The sequence below is a fragment of the Eriocheir sinensis genome, chromosome 23, assembly GCF_024679095.1.
Source record: "Eriocheir sinensis breed Jianghai 21 chromosome 23, ASM2467909v1, whole genome shotgun sequence".
Taxonomy (NCBI): Eukaryota; Metazoa; Arthropoda; class Malacostraca; order Decapoda; family Varunidae; genus Eriocheir; species Eriocheir sinensis.
Genome location: NC_066531.1, coordinates 14,711,889 through 14,734,081, shown reverse-complemented (window position 1 = coordinate 14,734,081; position 22,193 = coordinate 14,711,889). Strand labels below are relative to the sequence as shown.

The following is a 22,193-nucleotide window of genomic DNA, read 5'->3' as shown; positions in this document are numbered from 1 at the left end:
AGAGCCTTAGACTCCACTCTGTCCAGAAGAGCTGTGTGAGTGGAGCCCCCCCCCCCACACACACACACACACGTGAGATGCACACTCCATACGAGGGCGGACAAGGCCCCTGTATATGGATGGCAACTGTGCGGGGGAGAAGAACAGAACGCCCAACCTCGAGGAAGCTGATTTAGCGAGAGAGGAGATACGAAGTTTCCAGTTGAGATTTAGAGTTAAGGATAGACCGATAATATCTAGTTTTGAAGAAGGTGACGGCTGAGTGTTGTTGATGAATAGGGGATTGGTGTCTGAAAGATTGTGTCGAGCTGATAGGTGGAAAAATTGAGTTTTTGAGGCATTGAAGGACACAAGGTTCCTTCTACCCCAATCGAAAATGATAGCAAAGTCTGAGGTTAAGCGTTCTGCAGCCTCCAGTCTGGAGTCGTGTACTTCCTGTTGGGATGGCCTTCTAATGAAAGAAGTTGAATAATGCAAAGTGGAGTCGTCGGCGTATGAGTGGACAGGACAGTTTGTTATGGAAAGAAGATCATTGATGAATAACAGGAAGAGAGTGAGTGATAGGACAGAGACTTGTGGAACACCACTGTTGATAGGTTTAGGGGAAGAACAGTGACCGTCTACCACAGCAGAGATAGAACGGGCGGAAAGGAAACTGGAGATAAAGGAACAGAGAGCATGATAGAATCCGAAAGAGGGTAGTTTAGAAAGCAAAGACCTGTGCCAGACTCTATCGAAGGCTTTCGATATGTCTAGCGCAACCGAGAAAGTTTCACCGAAACGGCTAAGAGAGGATGACCAAGAGTCATTTAAGAGAGCAAGAAGATCGGCAGTAGAATACCCTTGCGGAACCCATACTGGCGAGTTTGAAGTGTAAAGGTGCTTTTGAATATTCAGGTTATGGATTGATTCAAAAGCTTTAGATAGACATGAAAGTAAAGCTATAGGGCGGTAGTTTTAGGGATTGGAGCGGTGTGCCTTCTTAGGCACAGGCTGTACAAAGGTATACTTCCAGCAGGAAGGGAAGGTAGATGTTGATAGGCAGAGACGAAAGACTTTGACCAGGAAGGGTGACAGCACGGAAGCACAGTTTTTAAGGACAATAGGAGGCACTCCATCAGGTCCATAAGTCTTCTGAGAGTTGAGGCTAGAGAGGGCATATAAAACATCATTATGAAGAAACTTAATAACAGGCATAAAGGAGTCAGAGGGGGTATGAGTAGGAGGAATATGCCCAGAATCGTCCAGGGTGGAGTTGTTACAGAATGTTTGAGCGAAGAGTTCAGCCTTAGAGATAGATGAGACAGAAGTGCTCGTGTAAGGGTTAAGGAGAGGAGGGAAAGAGGAAGAAGTGAAATTGGTGGATATATTTTTGGCTAGGTGCCAGAAGCAAGGGAAGAAATAGATAAATCAAGGTGTTGACATTTTCTGTTGATGAAAGAGGTTTTGGTAAGTTGGAGAATAGATTTGGCACGATTCCGGGCTGAAATGTAAAGTTTGTGATTAGTAGGAGTGCGAAGGCTCTGGAACCTTTTGTGAGCTGCCTGTCTATCTTTAATGGCACGAGAACAAGCATGGTTAAACCAAGACTTTTTAGCATGAGGAGTAGAGAAAGAACGTAGGATGTATGCCTCAATTCCAGAGACAATCACCTCTGTGATGCGCTGGGAACACACAGAGGGGTCTCTCTCCTGGAAGCAGTAATAATTCCACGGCAAATCGGAAAAGTACATCCTCAGGACGTCCCACCGAGCTGAGGCAAAATGCCAGAAGCATCGCCTCTTTGGTGGGTCCAGAGGATGAACAGGAGCGACAGGACAGGATACATAAATAAGGTCGTGATCGGAGGAGCCCAACGGAGAGAACAGTTTGACAGAGTAAGCAGAAGGGTTAGAGGTAAGGAAGAGGTTTAGTATGTTGGGCGTGTCTCCAAGACGGTCAGAAATACGTGTAGGGTGCTGAACCAACTGCTCTAGGTCGTTGAGGAGGGCAAAGTTGTAGACTTATTCACCAGGCTGGTCAGTGAAAGAGGATGAAAGCCAAAGCTGGTGGTGAACATTGAATCAGTGAAGGGAGAGTGGGTCAAGATGTGCTCCACTTTAGAGTTCAAGTAGTCAAAGAATTTTACATAGATAGCAGAGTTGGGTGAGAGATAAACAGCACAGATGTAGTTAGTAATAGTATGACAATGAAGTCTTAGCCAGATGGTGGAAAATTCAGAAGAGTCAAGGTCGTAGGCACGAGAGCAAGTTATGTCGTTGCGCACGTAGACGCAACATTCAGCTTTGGATTGAAATTTAGGATAGAGATAGTAGGAGGGAACAGAGTAGAGATTGCTGTCAGTAGCCTCAGAGACCTGTGTTTCGGTGAGGAAGAGAAGGTGAGGTTTAGAGGAGGAGAGATGGTGCTCCACAGAATGAAAATTAGTATCCTACATATCATGAATATGAAATATAAGTACTTAGCTACAAAATAACATATACAAGAGGTCGTTGTGGTTAATGCTGTCCATATGTTTGTCAACAAATGATGGACGATGGACTGACGGAGTGGATCATCCGTGCCGAGCGGCCGCTATTTCGCTGACGTCATTTTGAGGTCATTATTAACGTCGACGGATCCGTCAAAACGGAATAGTGGGAACCTCGCCTTACTCATTTCCCTCACCTCCTTCCGTTTCCTCCATCCTCCTTTCCTCCCTTTTTTTCTCTCCTCACCTTCCTTTACTTACACCCTCTCTCCCTCTTATCACCTCCCTTACTCCTTACCCCCTCCATCCCTCCTTTCCTCCTTTATTCTCTCTCCTCCCTTTCACTCCATCCCTCCTTTCTCTCCTCTCCTCCCTTCTCTTCTCTTCCATCTTCTCTCCTCCCTTACTCTTTCTCTCCCTCTCTTTCCTTTTCCTCATCTCCTCCCTTCCCAGTTCCCACCTCCCTAATCCCTTACATTCTCTCCCTCTCCTCCCTTACTCTTTCTCAGTCACGTTGTTTTGTTTAGAGGTGAGCCGAGTACCGCCCCGTCCCACTTTGACCCGCTCTATTGTTATATATTTCCAATATTTATATTCCCCTTCCTTCTGTTTCCTCCATTCCTTCTTTCCTCTTCTTTGTTCTTCTGTAATTCTCCTTTATCACACTTCTCATATTACTGTTATTATAATTATTATTATTGTTATTATTATTATTATTGTTATTATTATTATTGTTATTGTTATTATTGTTATTATTATTGTTATTATTATTATTATTATTATTATTATTATATTATCTTTATTATCTCTCTCTCATATAGGAGAAGGAGAAGAAGAAGAAGAAAAAAACTATTAAAACAAGAACAAGAAAAAAACGACCTCTATCTGTGGAAAATGATTATAATTGGTTTCATGCACTTAATTAATATTCCTTCCTTTACTGTTTTCTATTATCATATTACGAGTCTTATCATTTTCTCCACTGCATGAATATTGCACACATGTTTATTGTATTAACTGAAAATCACACAGTATGCGCTAACCACTCTTGCAGGAAGGCTGTTACAGTGGCGGACGACTCAATTCGAGGAAGGAAGGAAGGAGGGAGGGAGGGGGCGCCAAAGCAATTTATTCTCTTCTTTATTCTTTGTTCAAAATCTCATAATAGAAGGGTGTCGATCCAGTGCAGATGTAGCTAACAGATGTGGCGTAGAGGACCTGGAAACAGTTTCTTTTTTCCTTTTTTATATATGACCTAAAGCGCCGGCAGGCTTTTTTTTATTCGGGGTCTAATGGTGGGCCCGAGCCCGTTATGGCGCAGACAATTGTTTATAGTGGCGCAATTATTATTGGCTCATGCTGTCCCCCGGAGATCTTTCTTGACTTCACTTGCATAGCATCTTCTAGAGTCCGGGTTGGTGGGTAGTCTTCAGGACAGCATGTGAGTAGTCTTAGGCCCCTCGGCGGTGACTGAAGAATCCCAGGTGGTTAGCGGCGGATTCCAACCCTCATCATCATCAAACCTGCGAATGCGGGGCCGGCACGCTAGCCACTCCGCCACCACCTCAGAAACATGGAAACATGGAAATGCAGGCAACATAAAGCCTATTGGCTCATTACGAGGTTGCCGGCTTTGGTGATTTAATCTGCTCGACAGCCACTTGGGGCCTGGGGAGCAGATGAAAGCACCTCGATATTGAGGAGCAGATGAAAGCACCTCAATATTCAGTTTACTCCCGACGCAGCGAAGTGAAGGTCGATTCTATATTTGAAGGAGTTGATAGTATTCGCATTTACTACTTCTGAAGGAAGATTGTTCCAGTGACGGATGACTCGGTTTGAAAAGAAACTCCTTCCGATGGGAAAGACTCCGATGGTTTGGACATCTGAAGAGAGCAGGGGAGGATACAGTGCTGGGAGTTGTGGAGAGATTAGCAAGACAGGGTATCTAGTGCAGCTAGATGTGGCTAAAAGATGTGGAGTAGAGAACCTGGAAACAGTGCTCAGAAGGGAGACTCCTATAGTTCGGACATGTGAAAAGCAGGGGAGGATACAGTGCTGGGAGTTTTGAAGAGATTGAAAGTAAAAGGAAGGAGACCAGTTGGTAGACCTAGGAAAAGGTGGAGAAGGTGTATACAGGAAGACTTGGCAGTGATGGGATTGGATGAGCATCAGGCAGAAGACAGAGCAGAATAGAGGAGACCAATAAAGCGTCCAACCGCTCAGGAAGAGTGAAAACGGACGTTAAACGAAATTATGATGATGATGATGATATCTCATAATAGAAGAAGAAAATAACAGAACTAAGAACATTAAGTGACCTTGGATACGTTCAGTTCACTCCCGACGCAGTAAAGTTACTGTCAGTGGAAATGGAGTTGATCGTTTCCGCACTGACTACTTCTGCGGGGAGGCTGTTCCAGTGGCGGACGACTCTGTTCGAGGAAGGAAGTATGGAGGAGGGAGGGATGGGGCGAGAGTTTTTATTCTTTTCGTTAATCTTATTCTCTCGTTCCATCTCATCCTTCCACATGCTACCTGCCACATATACTTCACTACTCTGTTACTTAACTTTACTTTATGATCATTTCACTTTACTTTCAGATTAAATAAGTTAACTTCCTCTGCATTGCGCCACGTAGGGCTACAGCAGACGCTTTTAAAATTAGGAACAGCAGACGCTTTTAAAATTAGGAACAGCAATCGCTTTTAAGATTAGGAACAGCAGACGCATTATACATTAGGAACAGCTGACACATTATAAATTAGGAACAGCAGACACATTTAAAATTAGGAAGAGTAATCACTTAAATTAACTTGAGAAACAAACAAAGATTAACATGATCCTGAGGGGAATTAAACACCCGTTTATTATATATATACATGTCTGTACATCATCAAGACCCCAAGACCCAGACCAGACATTCCTTTTATCCCAATTGGAGATGATAGCAAGGTCTGAGGTTAAGCATTCTGCAGCCTCAGTCTTATAAACTAAAAGAGATTTTACGACAATTTCAATAATATGATTAATACTGACAAATGTGTCCTATGCGTAGACTATCATATAACATCGTAGACGCCATGACACCAGGTTGCCAGACCTCGATAATTCACACCTCAGTCTCGGGTGCCGCGACGAAAGCCAAGGCTGCAACACAGAGACGGCCTTGGCACAGCACAACTATAACTCTTCCTCCTCATCTCTCCTTTCCCTTCCCTCCTCTTCCTCCTCACTCAGGCTTAGTGATGCGGAAGACGAAGACGAGACCCTCCTTGTCACAGAAATAGTTTGGGACGGTGCGCCGCTCCACCTGAAGGAATTATGACCATCATTTCAAATACATGACCTTCTCCCGCTGGCCAGCTCCTGACCATCTCCTTATACCAGTGTCGTGACAGGCGCCCATACAGTGAACAGCCCCGCCAGACAGAAACCTTGATTAGAGTAAATGTTTTCTTGTACCAACGTTGCCAGATAGTTGTACTCAGTCTCTTATATTTACCAACTTCCGACCCCAAAACCGTCTCCTGGGGCTCAATAACTAAATTCATTTATATCTGTCGTTAAAATAGTTAATTCCTGATGTTTCTTGGCAATAGTTAGGTGTCAAAAAACGGTAAATACTATGCTCTGAGTACGATAATCTGGCAACGGTGCTCCCTACCTTCTTCCACTTCCCGTCCGCCTCCAGCTGGTCCATGTAAGGCTCCAGCTTGTCCTTGTAGGAAGGCACGGTCTGTAGGTGCTCATGGCGCATCACGATGATCACGAAGCCTCCTGGAGTACCGGAGAGGAGGAAATAAGTTAATCATTGGGGCATACGCTAGGGGGCGCGTCGTCTTGCCCACCTTAGGAAGACCGCCTCAAGGTTTATTCCATGCAAATCTGAAGTCTCTATGTAGGCTCTTTCCCATCCTAAACGGCGCCTAAGTTCGCCTGTTTGAAAAGCCTCTAGTAAAAGTTGCTGGGATTACCATGAACTGTTTAGCGATCCTATAGTAGGAGTAGGTAGGAAGACACCTACCGAACGGGCGTGACCTACTCCCGGTGAGGATATATGAGAAGCGAGGAGGATGCTGAAGCCCTTCAAAGACCCATCCCATGTCCTTACTAACCGTTTCCCTTATGTCTCATCAACACCAGAGAGCAGTTCAGCATGCTCTCTAAAGACAGTTCCTCTCTCTTTCTACACCACACTATATTCACACAACACACACACCTTTTCCCAAAATTCAAAATTCAAAATGGCGAAAAATAACAATGCCTCGGAGTCCCCGCCTGGGGGGGGGGGGGACCATAATTTCCTCCAGGGAGGACTCCCCTTCTGGGTGCCAACTTGAGAGGTGTCCTGATAACTCTTCGAACCTCCTCCTTATCACTTTCTGCAACATTCGCGGTCTTCGTTTTAATTTTCATTCTGTGAACCACCATCTCTCCTCTAAACCTCACCTTCTCTTCCTCACCGAAACACAGGCTTCTGAGGCTGCTGACAGCAACCTCTACTTTGTTCCTCCTACTATCTCTATCCTAAATTTCAATCCAAAGGTGGATGCTGCGCCTACGTGCGCAACGACATCACTTGCTCTCGTGCCCACGACCTTGACTCTTCTGAATTTTCCACCATCTGGCTAAGACTTCATTTTCATTCTATTACTAAATATATCTGTGCTGTTTATCTATCACCTAACTCTATAAATATGTAAAATTCTTTGAATATTTGAATTCTAAAGTGGAGCACATCTTGACTCACTCTCCCTTCGCTGAAATCTCCATCATGGGAGATTTCAATGTTCACCACCAGCTTTGGCTTTCATCCTCTTTCACACACCAGCCTGGTGAACAAGCCTACAACTTTGCTCTCCTCAACGACCTAGAGCAGTTGGTTCAGCACCCTACACGTATTCCCTGACTGTCTTGGAGAGAGGCCCAACATTCTAGACCTCTTCCTTACCTCTAATCATTTTACTTACTCTGTCAAACTGTTCTCTCCGTTGGGCTCCTCCGATCATAACCTTATTTCTGTTTCCTGTCCTATCGTTCCTGTACATCCTCTGGACCCACCGAAGAGGCGATGCTTCTGCCATTTTGCTTCAGCTCGGTGGGACGATCTGAGGATGTACTTTTCCGATTTCCCGTGGAATGATTACTGCTTCCAGGAGAGAGACCCCTCTGTGTGTGCCCAGTGCATCTCAGAGGTGATTGTCTCTGGAATGGAGGCACACATTCCACGTTCTTTCTCTACTCCTCATGCTAAAAAGCCTTGGTTGAATCATGCTTGTTCTCGTGCTGTTAAAGATAGAGAGGCATCTCACAACGCTAACTATGACCTTTACATGTCAGCCCGGAATCGTGCCATATATATTATCCGACTTACCAAAACTTCTTTTATCAATAGAAAATGTCAACACCTTGCTTCTTCTAATTCTTCCCGTGACTTCTGGCATCTAGCCAAAAATCCTCCTCTCCTTAACCCTGACGGCAGCACTGCCGTCTCATCTGTCTCTAAGGCTGAACTCTTCGTTCAAACTTTCTGTAAAAACTCAACCCTGGACGATTTTGGGCATATTCCTCCTACTCATCCCCCCTCTGACTCCTTTATGCCCGTTATTAAGATTCTTCCAAATGATGTTTTCTATGCCCTCTCTGGCATCAACTCTCAGAAGGCTTATGGACCTGATGGAGTGCCTCCTATTGTCCTTAAAATCTATGCTTCCGTGCTGACACCCTGCCTGGTCAAACTCTTTCGTCTTTGCCTATCAACATCTGCCTTCCCTTCCTGCTGGAAGTATGCCTTTGTACAGCCTGTGCCTAAGAAGGGTGACCGTTCCAATCCCTAAAACTACCGCCCTATAGCTTTACTTTCCTGTCTATCTAAAGCTTTTGAATCAATCCTTAACCGGATGATTCAAAAGCACCTTTCCACTTCTAACCTTCTATCTGATCGCCAGTATGGGTTCCACAATGGGCGTTCTACAGGCGATCTTCTTGCTCTCTTAACTAACTCTTGGTCATCCTCTCTTAGCCATATCGAAAGCCTACGATAGAGTCTCTGGCACAAGACTTTGCTTACTAAACTACCCTCTTTTGGATTATATCCCTCTCTGTTCCTTTATTTTCAGTTTCCTTTCCGGCAGTTGTATCTCTGCGGTGGTAGACGGTCACTGTTCTTCCCCTAAACCTATCAACAGTGGCGTTCCACAGGGCTCTGTCCTATCACCCACTCTCTTCTTGTTATTCATCAATGATCTTCTTTCAATAACAAACTTTCCTGTCCACTCATACGCCGACGACTCCACTCTGCATTATTCAACTTCTTTCAATAGAAGGCCATCCCAACAGGAAGTACACGACTCCAGACTGGAGTCTATCATTTCCGATTGTGGTAAAAGAAACCTTGTGTCCTTCAATGCCTCAAAAACTCAATTTCTCCACCTATCAACTCGACACAATCTTCCAAACACCTATCCCCTATTCTTCAACAACACTCAGCTGTCACCTTCTTCAACACTAAATATCCTCGGTCTATTCTTAACTCAAAATCTCAACTGGAAACTTCATATCTCCACTCACGCTAATTCAGCTTCCTCGAGGTTTGGCGTTCTGTAGCGTCTCCTCCAGTTCTTCTCCCCCGCACAGTTGCTATCTATATACAGGGGCCTTGTCCGCCCTCGTATGGAGTATGCATCTCACGTGTCTCATCACCTCTCCTCTTCCAACTTATAGTTTTCTACCTCTTAAATTCCGTCGCGATGTTGACTCTTTTTATCTTCTATCGCTATTTTCACGCTGACTGCTCTTCTAACTTGCCTCCCTCCCTCCCGCGGCCCCCTGCACACGACTTTCTACTCATGCTCATCCCATACTGTCCAAACCCCTTATGCAATATTTAACCAGCATCTTCACTCTTTCATCCCTCACGCTGGTAAACTCTGGAACAATCTTCCTTCATCGGTATTTCCTCCGGCCTACGACTTGAACTCTTTCAAGAGGAGAGTATCAGGACACCTCTCCATCCGCAATAGACCCCTCTTCCGGCCACCTCTTTTGATTTTTTTTTATCAGGAGCAGCAAGTAGCGGGCTTTTTTTTATATTATTGTTTCCTTTTTTGGCGCCATTGAGCTGTCTCCTTTGTTGTAAAAACATTCTCACGCTCACGCACGCACGCACGCACGCACGCACGCTCGCTCACCGTTCTTTGCGACGCGCACCAGGTCGTCGAGGCCACTGAGTGGGATATGACCTTCGCCCATACCACCCGAGGTGACCACCAGGTCGTATGTGTCTGAGAGAGAGAGAGAGAGAGAGAGAGAGAGAGAGAGAGAGAGAGAGAGAGAGAGAGAGAGAGAGATGTATAAGAAAAATACGTATATTAATCTTTAAATATGAAACAACAACAATAACAATAATTCCACTCACACAGCTCTCCTGGACAGAGTGGAGTCTAAGGGTCTTCGTCTCATCAGCTCTCCTCCTCTTACTGACAACCTTCTACCTCTTAAATTCCGCCGCTATGTTGCCTCTTTTTCTATCTTCTATCGATATATTCATGATGACTGCTCTTCTGAACATGCTTACTGCAGCCTCCCTCCCTCCCGCGGCCCCGCTGCACACGACTTTCTACTCATGCTCATCCCTATACTATCCAAAACCCTTATGCAAGAGGTAAACTCTGGAACAACCTTCCTTCGTCTGTATTTCCTCCTGCCTATGACTTGACTTATTTCAAGAAGAGTGTATCAAGACACCTCTCCACTCGAAATTGACCTCTCTTTTGGCTACTCTTTACTTTAATCTTTTATGGGAGCGGCGAGTAGCGGGCTTTTTTTTTGTACTCTTGTTGAACTTGAGCCGTGTCCTTTGATGTAAAAAAACAAATCACTAATACCTTTGGGCACGGTGGAGTGTCCGCTGCCGATAAACTCCAGGAAGTCGTTGGTATAGATGCCAGTCTCCCGTTGCTTCATCATGCCCTCCGACGGGTCCACAGCGTCTATGTGCCTGTGGGAGTGGCTGTAGTAGTTGTAGTAGTAGCAGTATTAGAAGTAGAAGTTATAGCATTAGTAGTAGTTGTTGGGAATCAGTAAATTTACCCTACCCAACAGTTAGGTCACTCGCAAAGTGAATAACACACCCGTCAGACAATCCCAAAGAAACAAGTGCTTACCAGCTATTAGGTGGTGAAGGTATCCAACAAGCACCTCCAGACAGCCGAACAAATAATAATCCTACCGGATCCGTGTAGTAAAAATCTATCTGTCTCAAATAACTGCTGGGGCACTTAGCTGAGAAGCGGGTTTCAAAAGATATTGTCTCTGAAGTCTCGTTGCCGGGTGTAGTATCACTCGAGTCAGTTAATAGAAGGCACACTGCGTCCGAGTTAATGGATGGGCTGCAGTGCCTTGGTCTTTACTTTGTGAAGGCCGGTGGTGGAGTGAGAGAAAACCAACCACGTGGGTCTGAAGCGATATTTTGAATTTATCTCGCCAGATGGCGTGGCTTTCCTCTCTGTTTCCATCGGTTAAATTAAATAATCCTTGCTCTTTAATTGTAATTCAGCAAGAACAATTAGTTATTATTTCATGAAAGGAAACACTTCACTATTGTTATTCCTTTCATGGTAAATATGGTTAGTCTTCAGGCAGTGAATAAGTTGATTCTGTTTCGGTTTGGGAACCGATGATCGAAGTATTTAAGTACCCTCCGAGGCTTATTTGAGCTCAGACGATACTCATAGTTGGCTTGAACTGTCGGCCCGATCTGCGAGAGCAGTACCTCTCCGGTGTTGTGATGTACATGAGAATGTTTCCTTTCCCTAATGCTGGGAGAAAAGGCGCTCACCCCTGGACATGACGTCATAGGGTATCTGCAGGAGATGGGCATCCTCCATCTCTTGTAGGGTCTCTTCATAGAAAGTTATTTGTATTTCACTAATGCATTTTTAATAAACATTTTATTATATTTTAAACTAGTGCTATATCTGAATGGACCATTTCAAAACTATCTTCCTAATAATATTTATCACCCTTAGATTATTTTAATTATTTGCCTTCCATTTTATTACCCCGGTGCCATATGACCAAGATGTTGCGGCGCCATTAAAGAAACTCTAAATCAATCAATCAATCAATCCTCTATCTCAAGCCATTCATAACACCACGCAGTCGTATTATGAATGTATGTAAATTCCACAAATAGATAACGTACAGACTAACAGTGTGAAAAAACGCCATACGCAGGTCATAGCTAGATAAGTAAACAATGGGGGTTTCACCGGGCCAAGCCACAGGGCGCGATTTTATGTTAGATTCGAGGGACTATAGTAATGCCGCTCCTACCCGCTCCCAGTTCCCACCCAGCGGCCCTGCCTCTACACAAGCTGCTGTAATTTCCAACACATCGTCTTCATCTCTTGGCGTTGGACTCGTGTTGAGGCTGAGGCACTGGCAGGCAGAAGGCAGTGGACTGGAGGATATTTAAGTATGGTGACCGGACATCCCCCTGTCTGCGGCCCTGCGGCACCCACCTGAAGCCTTCCCGGTGGAGTTCGCGGCCCACGCAGCCCGTCCCGGCGGCCACGTCCAGCACCCTGGCCTTGGCTCGCCGCTCCGGGGGTACCCAACGCAGCGCCTCCTCCAGCGTGATGGCGGGGCCACGGTACCCGCCTTTCCAGATCATCTAAGGGGACGGGGAAGCGGGTGATTACAGGTGCGTACCCCAGGGGCCGCATCACTTCACTCCCGGACCTCACGGAGTAGTCGCCGGTATAACGCAAAATCATTCCAGCGATACCCCATGATTCTGCGTAGGCACTTGGTACTGAAGGCATCTCTCTCTCTCTCTCTCTCTCTCTCTCTCTCTCTCGCACCACGACCCGGTCTGAAGAACTCCTGGAGAAGTACCGTAGGCTCATCCAGCAGTATAAGTCTAAATCCCCTAACATTTTGATTTCAGGAGTTCTACCACGGACTTGGGCGGAGGGCGACTTTTTCAGTAAGGCCTTCAGCCTAAACAACCGCTTACAGACTCTTTGTAGGGAGCTTGACGTGGAGTTCTTAAACGCATGGGACAATTTCTATGGACAAAGTGAGCTCTTCCACAGGGACGGATTGCACCTTTCTCCCATCGGGGCAGCCAGATTCGGAAGGCTCCTCAACGACGCAGTACGTGTCATCCGAGCAAAAAACGAGTCACAGCCACGTCCCCCCACCCCGCCCGTGTAAATAGACGCCGTGCATCGCAACAAACCCGTAACCGTGATCCCGCAAGTACCACCACCTCTATTACCAAGCCTCTAGATAACTTAAAAATCCTTAGTTTCAATGCACGTAGCCTAAGGAACAAATTTGATGAACTGAGATGTCTTGCTCTAACAGAAAATTTTGACATAATTGCTATAACCGAAACATTTATCGACACCACAAATATTGATTTAAGTTCCGAATACAACATAGATGGCTACAGACTCTTCAACAAAGATCGTGTAAACCGTAGAGGCGGTGGCGTCGCCCTTTATGTCAAAAGCTATTTGCAACCCACTAACAAAACACCGGGGAACAGTAACGTTGAACATTTGTGCGTGCGAGTAAACATTGCAAAAGTCAATTTAAATATATCTGTCACCTACAGACCTCCCGGGCAATCACTCGATGACGACCTTGAAATGTACAGCGTCTTAAGACAGTCACTTAATAACAACGACTCACTGATATTAGGAGACTTTAACCTCCCCCATATCGACTGGGCGACACTGTCAGGTACAGAAGGCGAGTCACATAGAATGATCGAATTTCTAGAAGAAAATTATCTAAGCCAAATGGTTTCTGAGCCAACTCGACAAAATAATATACTCGACCTTGTTATAACGACCCTCGGTGTTTAATACTAACAGTCTTCCTCTCGCTCCCACCAACACCAGTACTATTGTAAATCTCGAGCATGCATTGCCTAATTTTGAAATAACAACCGATGAAGTCCTTAAAGCTCTCCATTCACTTAAAACAAATAAAAGTCCAGGACCCGACAAAGTATATCCTATACTGCTTAAAGAAACAAAGAGCGAAATACTCTCCTCCCTCACTACCGTATTCAATATGTCCTTGCGACAAGGCATCGTCCCTTCGGATTGGAAAAAGGCTAACGTGACACCGATTTTTAAGAAAGGAGACAAAAAAATACCAGGTAACTACCGACCCATTAGTCTAACTTCAATTGTAGGTAAGCTACTCGAGAGCATAATTAGAGACATATTTTGTGAGTTACCTCGAAAGCCACTCATTAATTGGGGATTCACAACATGGCTTCCGTAACAAAAGATCCTGCCTGTCAAACCTACTGACCTTTTATAACGGTCTCTTCTCAATTTATGACGTAACCAAATCAGTGGACGTAGTCTATCTTGATTTCCAGAAAGCGTTTGATAAAGTCCCACATCATAAATTACTTTATAAATTAAAGCAAATAGGCATTGACGGTCAAGTAAAAAAATGGATCGCGAATTGGTTGAGCAACAGACAACAAAGAGTTGTGATTGACGGATTTAACTCAGAGTGGGCGCCGGTCACTAGTGGCGTCCCTCAGGGCTCGGTTCTGGCCCAGTGCTCTTCATTATTTACATCAACGACGTGGATGTTGGACTCAATAATCGCATTGGTAAATTTGCAGACGACACAAAGATTGGTAACTCGGTTCTTACTGACGAAGACAGGCAAAGCCTCCAAGAGGATTTGCACAAAATTTCAGCTTGGTCTGATAAATGGGAGATGCCCTTTAACGTAGACAAGTGCCAGGTCCTTCAAGTTGGAACAAAAAATAAGAAGTTCGATTACGAAATACACGGCGTTAAACTCACAAGCGTTCAGTGCGTTAAGGACCTGGGGATTAAAATCGCGTCAAACCTCAAATTCTCACATCAATGCATCGATGCAGCAAATAAAGCGAACAGAATGTTGGGCTTCATTAAAAGAAACTTTTTATTCAAGAATAAAGATGTAATACTTCCGCTCTACAATAGTTTAGTCAGACCCCACTTGGAATATGCGGTACAGTTTTGGTCTCCCCACCATGCAAAGGACATTGCTAAACTAGGTGTTCAGCGTCGAGCAACAAAAATGATCCCTTCCTTGCGCAACAAATCTTACGAAGAAAGGCTTTCCACCCTTAACATGTTCTCTCTTGAGAAACGTCGCCTCCGAGGAAAACTGATCGAATGTTTTAAAATACTTAATGGTTTCACGAATGTAGACAGAACAAAATTGTTTATGATCGATGACACTTTGCGAACGAGGAACAATGGCACAAAACTCAAATGTAGACAAGTAAATTCAGACTGCACCAAATTTTTCTTCACCAACGTTGTAGTGCGAGAATGGAATAAGCTCCCACCATCAGTGGTCCAGTGTAACACGATTGACTCCTTTATAAACAAGCTCGACCGTCACTTCCTTGAACTTAATATTAACTAGAGAAGAAAAGCAACGTTTTGGAGCCATCTGATTAATGTAAAATCACTTAGGTTTAAGGACAGACCACCTAGTCTGGACCATGGGGTCTGTGTGGTCTGATTTTCTATGTAAATTTATGTAAATCTCTCTCTCTCTCTCTCTCTCTCTCTCTCTCTCTCTCTCTCTCTCTCTCTCTCTCTCACCATCTCCTCGTAGTTCTCGGACCACTCGTCGTAGCCGGCCGCCATCTCCTCCGGCGTGACCCCCGACCTGTGGACGTTCTCGTTCGCCCTCATTGCCACGTCGCCCCGACTGCCGCCCTCAGACATTATCCTGCAGCAGGGAAGAGACGGGAGAATCACAGGCAGGGCATGACTACAGTACATTACAATTCCTTTATACATCCTTTATATATTTACGAAGGTAGGTACGGTTTTCTAGCCCTGCGCCGCACTCCTCGCTGATTTGACGGCTGGCTCTCAAGCTCCGCCCACCTCCATGACAGGTGTGGCCCGCCTCTCTCTCTCTCTCTCTCTCTCTCTCTCTCTCTCTCTCTCTCTCTCTCTCTCTCTCTCTCTGGAATGGAATAGACTAAGCAATCACATAGTTAGTGCATCGACGATAGCTTGGTTTAAGAGTAGACTGGATAGCTACATGGACGAGGATGGCAGGTGATAGTGAGGTGTGGGTGCAGTAAGGCTCTCCGGCTTATTGCACGGCCAGCTGAAGTTGCTCTCTCTCTCTCTCTCTCTCTCTCTCTCTCTCTCTCTCTCTCTCTCTCTCTCTCTCTCACGCACACACACACACACACACACACACACAGGCTTCACGGTCTGACAGGGCGACGGTTCGAGCCCGCTCAGGCCGGATTCTTTCCGTTGACTAGGAGTGGTTACTATCCCCCCTTGAGCAAAGGGGATGGGGTGTGTGGTGTGTGAGGTCCTGGCAGTACCCATAGATCGACGATAAAGAGCACTTGCTCATGTTGGGAGGGTACCTGCTGCTGGCGATTACGAGTCCAACTCGTGATCAGGTCGTGGTGAATTACACACACACACACACACACACACACACACACACACACACACACACACACACACACACACACACACTTTACACGTGGCAATTCCTGGCCGGCAATACAGCCGCGACGATCTAGCGGCTAGACCGTCTGGGTGCTCTCGGGAGAAAGTACCTTCACACGTGGGAGGACCCGCCGGGAGCATCAAGACGTAAACTGCTAGTAAATGCAAGGGCATGAATTCACCCCAGACACCCCAAAAGGCTACTACCATATCTTAAAACCACAATGAGTTTGGTCCATCAGCCTAATATTGTAGAAATACTTTAGTAAACGAGTTTTATCATAAGTAGTATTGATTGATTGACTGATTGTTTATTGTTGCATTTAACAACAAAGGAGAAGGGAGGAACATGCCATCCCAACTCCCAGGCATTACATAGTGTGATTATATAATACACGAAAATAACCGTTCCTTATACCTCCTTCGATATCTCGCAAAGAGATAAACATTTCCCGCAATGTTGCTGCCACTCCATCAAAAGTTGTTTTGCGCAGACTCTGCTTCTTGTAGAGCTTATCTTGTGGGTCCCACAAGTGTCGATGCTGTCTCACTTCCTCTAGCAATGCCACCTCTGCCTCCCGGCTCCAAATATTGTTATCTGCATCTGTCATTTCTTGTTTTATTGGCGCCGACATGTTGTTTACCTGGCCGCCAGTCGGCAATACAAGACGGACACGCTCAGCTGCAGAGAACTTGCCGCGAGAAGAGCTCCCAGACCCAGACCCAGACCAAAAATGCTGCCGCGCCTGTATTGCCAGCCGCGAATTGCCAGGTGTAAAGCCGCCTTTAGAGGTGAGGTTCGTGATTTAAATGAGAAGAGATCGCAAGAAGAGACGAGTGAACGCCAATTAAAGAATAGAGAAAAAAATCGATAAACTGAAAATGGATGAAACCACATATGAGGACCCAGCAAAGATGGCAGAGGTGATGAATAACAGCTTCCATAGAATGTTCACAAAAGAAGAATTTGTACAACCCCCGGGCCAAGAAAAAGGAAAGGTTATGCAAGAGATTCAGTTAACGGTGCAGGAGGTCAAAGAAAGTTTGAACAAATTGGATGTAAGAAAGGCGACGGGGCCGGATGGAGTATCAGGGTGGATCTTGAAAGAATGTAGTGATCAACTTGCAGAGAACCTGCACTCCATAATGAGTGCCTCTCTGAGTGAAGAAAAGGTACCACAAGATTGGAAGAGAGAGCAAACATAGTACGGTACCGATTTTTAAGGGAGCAAGAGCGGACCCATTAAATTACAGACCGGTATCACTCACTAGTGGTTGCGAAGGTATGTGAGAGACTGGTTAATAACAGGTGGCCAAATTTCTTAGAAAGTGAGAAAATTATATCGGTTTCCATCGAGAGAGAGAGAGAGAGGAGAGAGAGAGAGTGTGCACGTTCACACGTGAATGCTGATGAAGGAGCGGAACATCAAAGTCTCGACTCTTGATAATACGCCTCGTCTTCTCTCTGGTGTTATTATTTTGTAGTGGTTTAACATGTGTTACATACACATGCTACATTTATTTCCACCTCTTTATTATGGATAAAGCCTCCTTACACTTCCTGAATAGCAGTGAACCTCTCCGCTACTCACAGCCGAACACGACGAACATCGTTTATTCACAACAACACTTGAGTAGCACTACTGCGACGTTGCCGGTTGGAGGGAAGGCTTACCACAGGAACAGGAAGAGGAACTCGTTTCCGCAAATGTACCAGGAACATCAACAGCTCTCTCCTCCTGAATTTTGCAAAATCCAGAAAGTTGAGAATTGCGGGTTCCTGGTATCAGAGACCAGAGCTGCACCGCCACGGAGATCGACCACATTCTCGTAAATACTCGTTGGAGGATCCTTCAGAACTGCAGGGTTTACCGGAGTGCTGCGTTCTTTGCAACTGACCATAGGCTTGTTGTTGCAACACTCAAGCTTCATGTTAGGTCAAAAAGAATCTCGAGATGCAACACTACTGTGTTCCATCTCGAGAGGCTGAAGGACCTGGCATGTGCTCAGGAGTATGCAGTGACGGTCTCAAATCGGTTCGATGTGCTCAGCACCCTGGAAGACCCTGTAGAACTGTGGAATACCTTCAAACGTAAGACTCTGCAAGATGCCGAGGAGTGCACTGGAGAGCGCCCGAGATCTAGGAGTGCCTTTGCCTCGGTGGAGACGTTGGATAATATTGAGGAGAGTCGCGCTGCCAGACTTGCTGGGAAGCGGGACCAATACAGGGCTCTGTCGCGTAGGACTAGAGCTCTCCTGAGGAGAGACAAGGAGAGGTATGTCAGGAGTCTCGCTGAGGAAGTCGAGGGCCATTTAAATGCGAATGACCCCCGACCTGCTTATCGAGCCGTGAAGATGCTCCGCTCCAAGTCTCCCTCTTATTAGGTGAGCACTATCCGAACAGCTGACGGCTGCCTCGTGTCTTACGTGAATGGGCAGAGGGCACGTTGGGCTGAGAACATTGAGCAGCTGTAAATGGTGGACTCTCCACGTCGGCAGCTTCCAGTTGCTGGGTTACAAGTGGTGGATGCTGACCCACCCATTGACGAAAGTTCATCCTCTCTGGTTGAGGTCAAAGAGGCTGTGGTTTAGTTGAGGGGTGGGAAGGCACTTGGCATGCTGTCCGGATCTTCAATCAACCTTAACTTCAGCAACTTCGGTCAAGAGGAGCACCGGGAGGCATCATGGGCCAAGCAAGTCATACATCACGCCAGCCACCATAAATAAAATTAGCTTGCGCCACTAACAGGCTGGGGCCGTCTATAACGCCCCTCAAAAAACCCTACCGGCGCTACAGACAGCACAAAAAGTGTAGCAAATCTGAGGTATTCCAGTGGAAAACAAGTTCGCGGTCCTCGGCCTGTGTTTCTGGAGTGACGGGAGGAAATGTTGTGGGCAGCCCGGCGTGGCGATAAATCTCATCAATGTATTTTAGTCTATCCGATCCTGATCTGCGCATGCGCAGAACCCAATGTTTACTATCACAGAGTGTTGATATTAGTTTGTCCAGGCAAGATGGCGGCAATACAGCATGCTAGTTTTATGAGAGAATGGCCAAATTCAGGATGACATTCAAGGGTTATCACATTTATCACATTTACCGACATACAAGGGGTATAGGTTATCACATTTATTACATTTACCGACATACAAGGGGTATAGGTTATTACATTTATTACATTTACTGACATACAAGGGGTATAGGTTATCACATTTATCACATTTACCGACGTACAGGGGGTGCAGGTTATCTCACCAATCACATTTACCGACGTACAAGGGGTGCAGGTTATCTCACTTATCACATTTACCGACACAGGGAAGGTGGGGCAAAACAGCACCCTTAAGGTTTCACTCAGATTTTGCATCAATTTTGTAGTATATTCAGAGATAGCTGGTGTTTTGTAATCTTTATTCATCATTAAACAAAATAAACTCTCTTTGGAAGAACTACTTTGGATCCTTTACTCATGAATTAAAAAAATAAAATAGCCACAAGTGGACCATTTTGTACAACGGTCGGGGCAAAACGGACCTCACTTATGGGGCAAAATGGACCTCATATGGAAATGCTTGGTAACATGCCAAACATACGTTTTGACAGATAATCACATTAGAAAGATTACTTAACAAAACTAAAATAATCTAGTTCTTATTCCATTAGAAAACAATTGCTACTAGGCTGAGTAGCATTAACACCTATTAATTCCAAATGAAAAGTGATATGACATTCCTGAACATCAAGTTCTTATTCCCTTACACAAATAAAGGATCTGTGGCTCAATCGCATGAACACCAATGAACTCTCATGAAACTACTCACAAGTTAAAGTGAAATTACCTTTCTGAACATAAAAGCAATGAAAATGTTAACAACAATCTCAGCGGAACAATGGCGGTGCAGACAAATGTTTCAGTCGTCAGACTCATGCACAGAGTAATACCAAAGAATCATGCAATAACACATGAAATTATGAGTCACAGTACTCCTATAAACACGATTTTATCAGACCCTTACCACTAGATCAGCTGGTGATAAAATATTCTGGGATTTTCACACACAAACAAACGACGGCGTCCAAACTTGCCCCGATGTCACAGCTGACTAATGAGCCGAGGTAAGTCCATATCATTATCAATAGCTGGCAGAAGCTAAAAAACAGAAAACGGGTGGTCCATATTACACACCCAAGCCATTTTGCCCCACCTCCCCCTACAAGTGGTGCAGGTTATCTTATTTATCACATTTACCGACATACAAGGGGTGCAGGTTATCTCATTTATCACATTTGCTGACATACAAGAGATGCAGGAATCAACTTTCATATTTCACGCATTTTCCAAATTCAAAACATACGTCATCATTTACTTTCATAAAAAACAAATATAAACTCGGGTGGGACAGATCACAATAAGTAAGCGAGAAAAGACACGGTACCGTGCCGAAAATAATCCGCCCTGTGTATGTAAACAAAGTCCGCGCATGCGCAGATCAGGATGGGATGTTCACCCATAGCGGATCGTTGGCAACACTGCTTACATCACAATGGCCGCTTCCCCGCTCCAACTAAAACAAATGTAGGCTATGCCTTTTCACTGGTGTTCTAATGCGATTCTGTTGATTTCTCGACCTCATTTAAAATGCATATTAGTCGATTTCATGCTCCCCCACCCAAAAACCCCGTGTTCCCACAGGTCCCCCAAGATCGTTTAGGGAAGGGGATAGGCATAACTTGAAAAGAGGCATAACTCGAAAAGTAGACATTTGCGACGGAAATGAGGAACAAAATCACGGAATTCTCTACATCTATCAGCAGAAAAACATGAACCACGTGAGAAAATCGTTGGTTGGGTGAAACCGTAAATTGACCAAAAAAAGTTACTGCAAAATAATAGCAGTTTTCTTAAATGCATAATAATAACTTAGTATTCGTAAATGCAAAGTAATGGCTTAGTTTCATAAATGCAAACGAATCGCTTAGTATTCTTAAATGCAAAATAATAGCTTTGTAATTCAATTCACAATAGCCTACTAGTTTCCTAAATGCGCCGGCTGGCATGGTCGATGACGTCATTACATAACATTGTCAAGCGAGAGTTAAATGGTTTCATCATTATATATTTTTTTATCATATCAGAATATTTGTGCAAGTTATCAATGTTTTCTTCGTATTTTCTTAGGGAGGACGTTGCAGGAATGAATACAACATTTATTCAAATGCATAATAGCCTTGTAAACAACTTTAGCTGTCCTTGAATAAATTTGAACGAAATATAAAAAAGGAGACATTTTCCTCCACAAATTACAAACTTGTTATCAGTGTGCACAACTGACAAATTCATATATAATAAATTATGGAGAGTGTATATGTAGTGACATATCTGAACATTAGCCTCTTTCCATGCGGTGTATATATTTTAAAGTCAGGGCCGGTGAACGAAACTCAGTGGACAGTGTGTCAACACTTGTGTACCACGATTGTACAACAGTAGTTTTCCTGGGTTATTGGTCATGGAGATCCCTGACTTTAGGCACTGTAAAGCCAAAGACAGGGAGGGGATGGTAGCTGGGGTAGTGCTAATTGCCATTTGAGCTATGTAAAAAAGCAACGAAAAGGGGGGGGGGGGGTGAAAAGGGGCAGTATACACGATTTGCCGTTTCTGTTGTAACCGACGGTGGAATTTACGAGCTCACATAACTATACACGGAAGGAAGTACTCTTGTAGATGATACAATCCTTTCACTTTCTTATTCCAGAAACATCAGTACAAACCTCTTGTGCTGCTACGAGGCAACCCACGGAAGTACTTACCAGGAATCGGTGTTCGGTCCCTCAGGCTGCCCCTCCGTCGCTGCGTCAATCTAGGTTACACGCGACACAACAACTGGTCACATGCGTTCGGAAGAGTATTTAGGAGCCTCAAAGGGTACGTGATGGTTACACTTATAACAGGGCATGCGCCACTACCGCCGGACTCCTCATATGTGAGCTCCGTCACCTCAGGCAGCCGTGCGCCACCCTGCAGTGTTGCCACCGGCCGTTGGGGTAGATTCCCTGGGACAAAGTTACCCGAGGTCTACTCAGAATAGTATACTCAGTATGACTTGATTAACGATGAGTGAAGGGTATTTGCTTTGGAGACTATTTGAGAAAATATCACCCGCTAAGAGTTAAAAAGTAAAGTTGATTATG

At 45.0% G+C, this 22,193-nt stretch overlaps 1 protein-coding gene across 8 annotated transcripts; it reads right to left on the bottom strand.

Moving 5' to 3' along the window:
* Window positions 1-5,673: 5,673 nt before the first annotated feature.
* Window positions 5,674-21,967, bottom strand: LOC127002497 (demethylmenaquinone methyltransferase-like). 8 transcript variants are annotated; one of them, XM_050868509.1, is made up of 6 exons: window positions 15,119-15,619; window positions 11,999-12,150; window positions 10,361-10,485; window positions 9,665-9,757; window positions 6,139-6,251; window positions 5,674-5,784 (listed from the first exon to the last, which is right to left on the bottom strand). In XM_050868509.1, the coding sequence occupies exons 1-6, from the start codon at window positions 15,317-15,319 to the stop codon at window positions 5,704-5,706; spliced, it is 765 nt and encodes a 254-aa protein (XP_050724466.1). In that variant the 5' UTR covers window positions 15,320-15,619; the 3' UTR covers window positions 5,674-5,703. The 8 variants fall into 8 exon arrangements, with proteins under 8 accessions (XP_050724466.1, XP_050724470.1, XP_050724467.1 ...); XM_050868510.1 differs by lacking the exon at window positions 5,674-5,784 and adding an exon at window positions 21,813-21,967 and having other exon boundaries at window positions 5,793-6,251; window positions 15,119-15,248; XM_050868513.1 differs by lacking the exon at window positions 9,665-9,757.
* Between the last annotated feature and the right edge of the window lie 226 nt (window positions 21,968-22,193).

Excerpts from the sequence above, each read along its gene's own strand:
- LOC127002497 (XM_050868506.1), bottom strand. The coding sequence starts at position 15,319 with ATGTATAAAGGAATTGTAATGTACTGTAGTCATGCCCTGCCTGTGATT. Across the intron at positions 12,151-15,118 it reads CCGAGAACTACGAGGAGATG|ATGATCTGGAAAGGCGGGTA; the intron begins GTGAGAGAGAGA and ends CCGTCCCCTTAG. Across the intron at positions 6,252-9,664 it reads GGTGCGCGTCGCAAAGAACG|GAGGCTTCGTGATCATCGTG; the intron begins GTGAGCGAGCGT and ends CCGGTACTCCAG.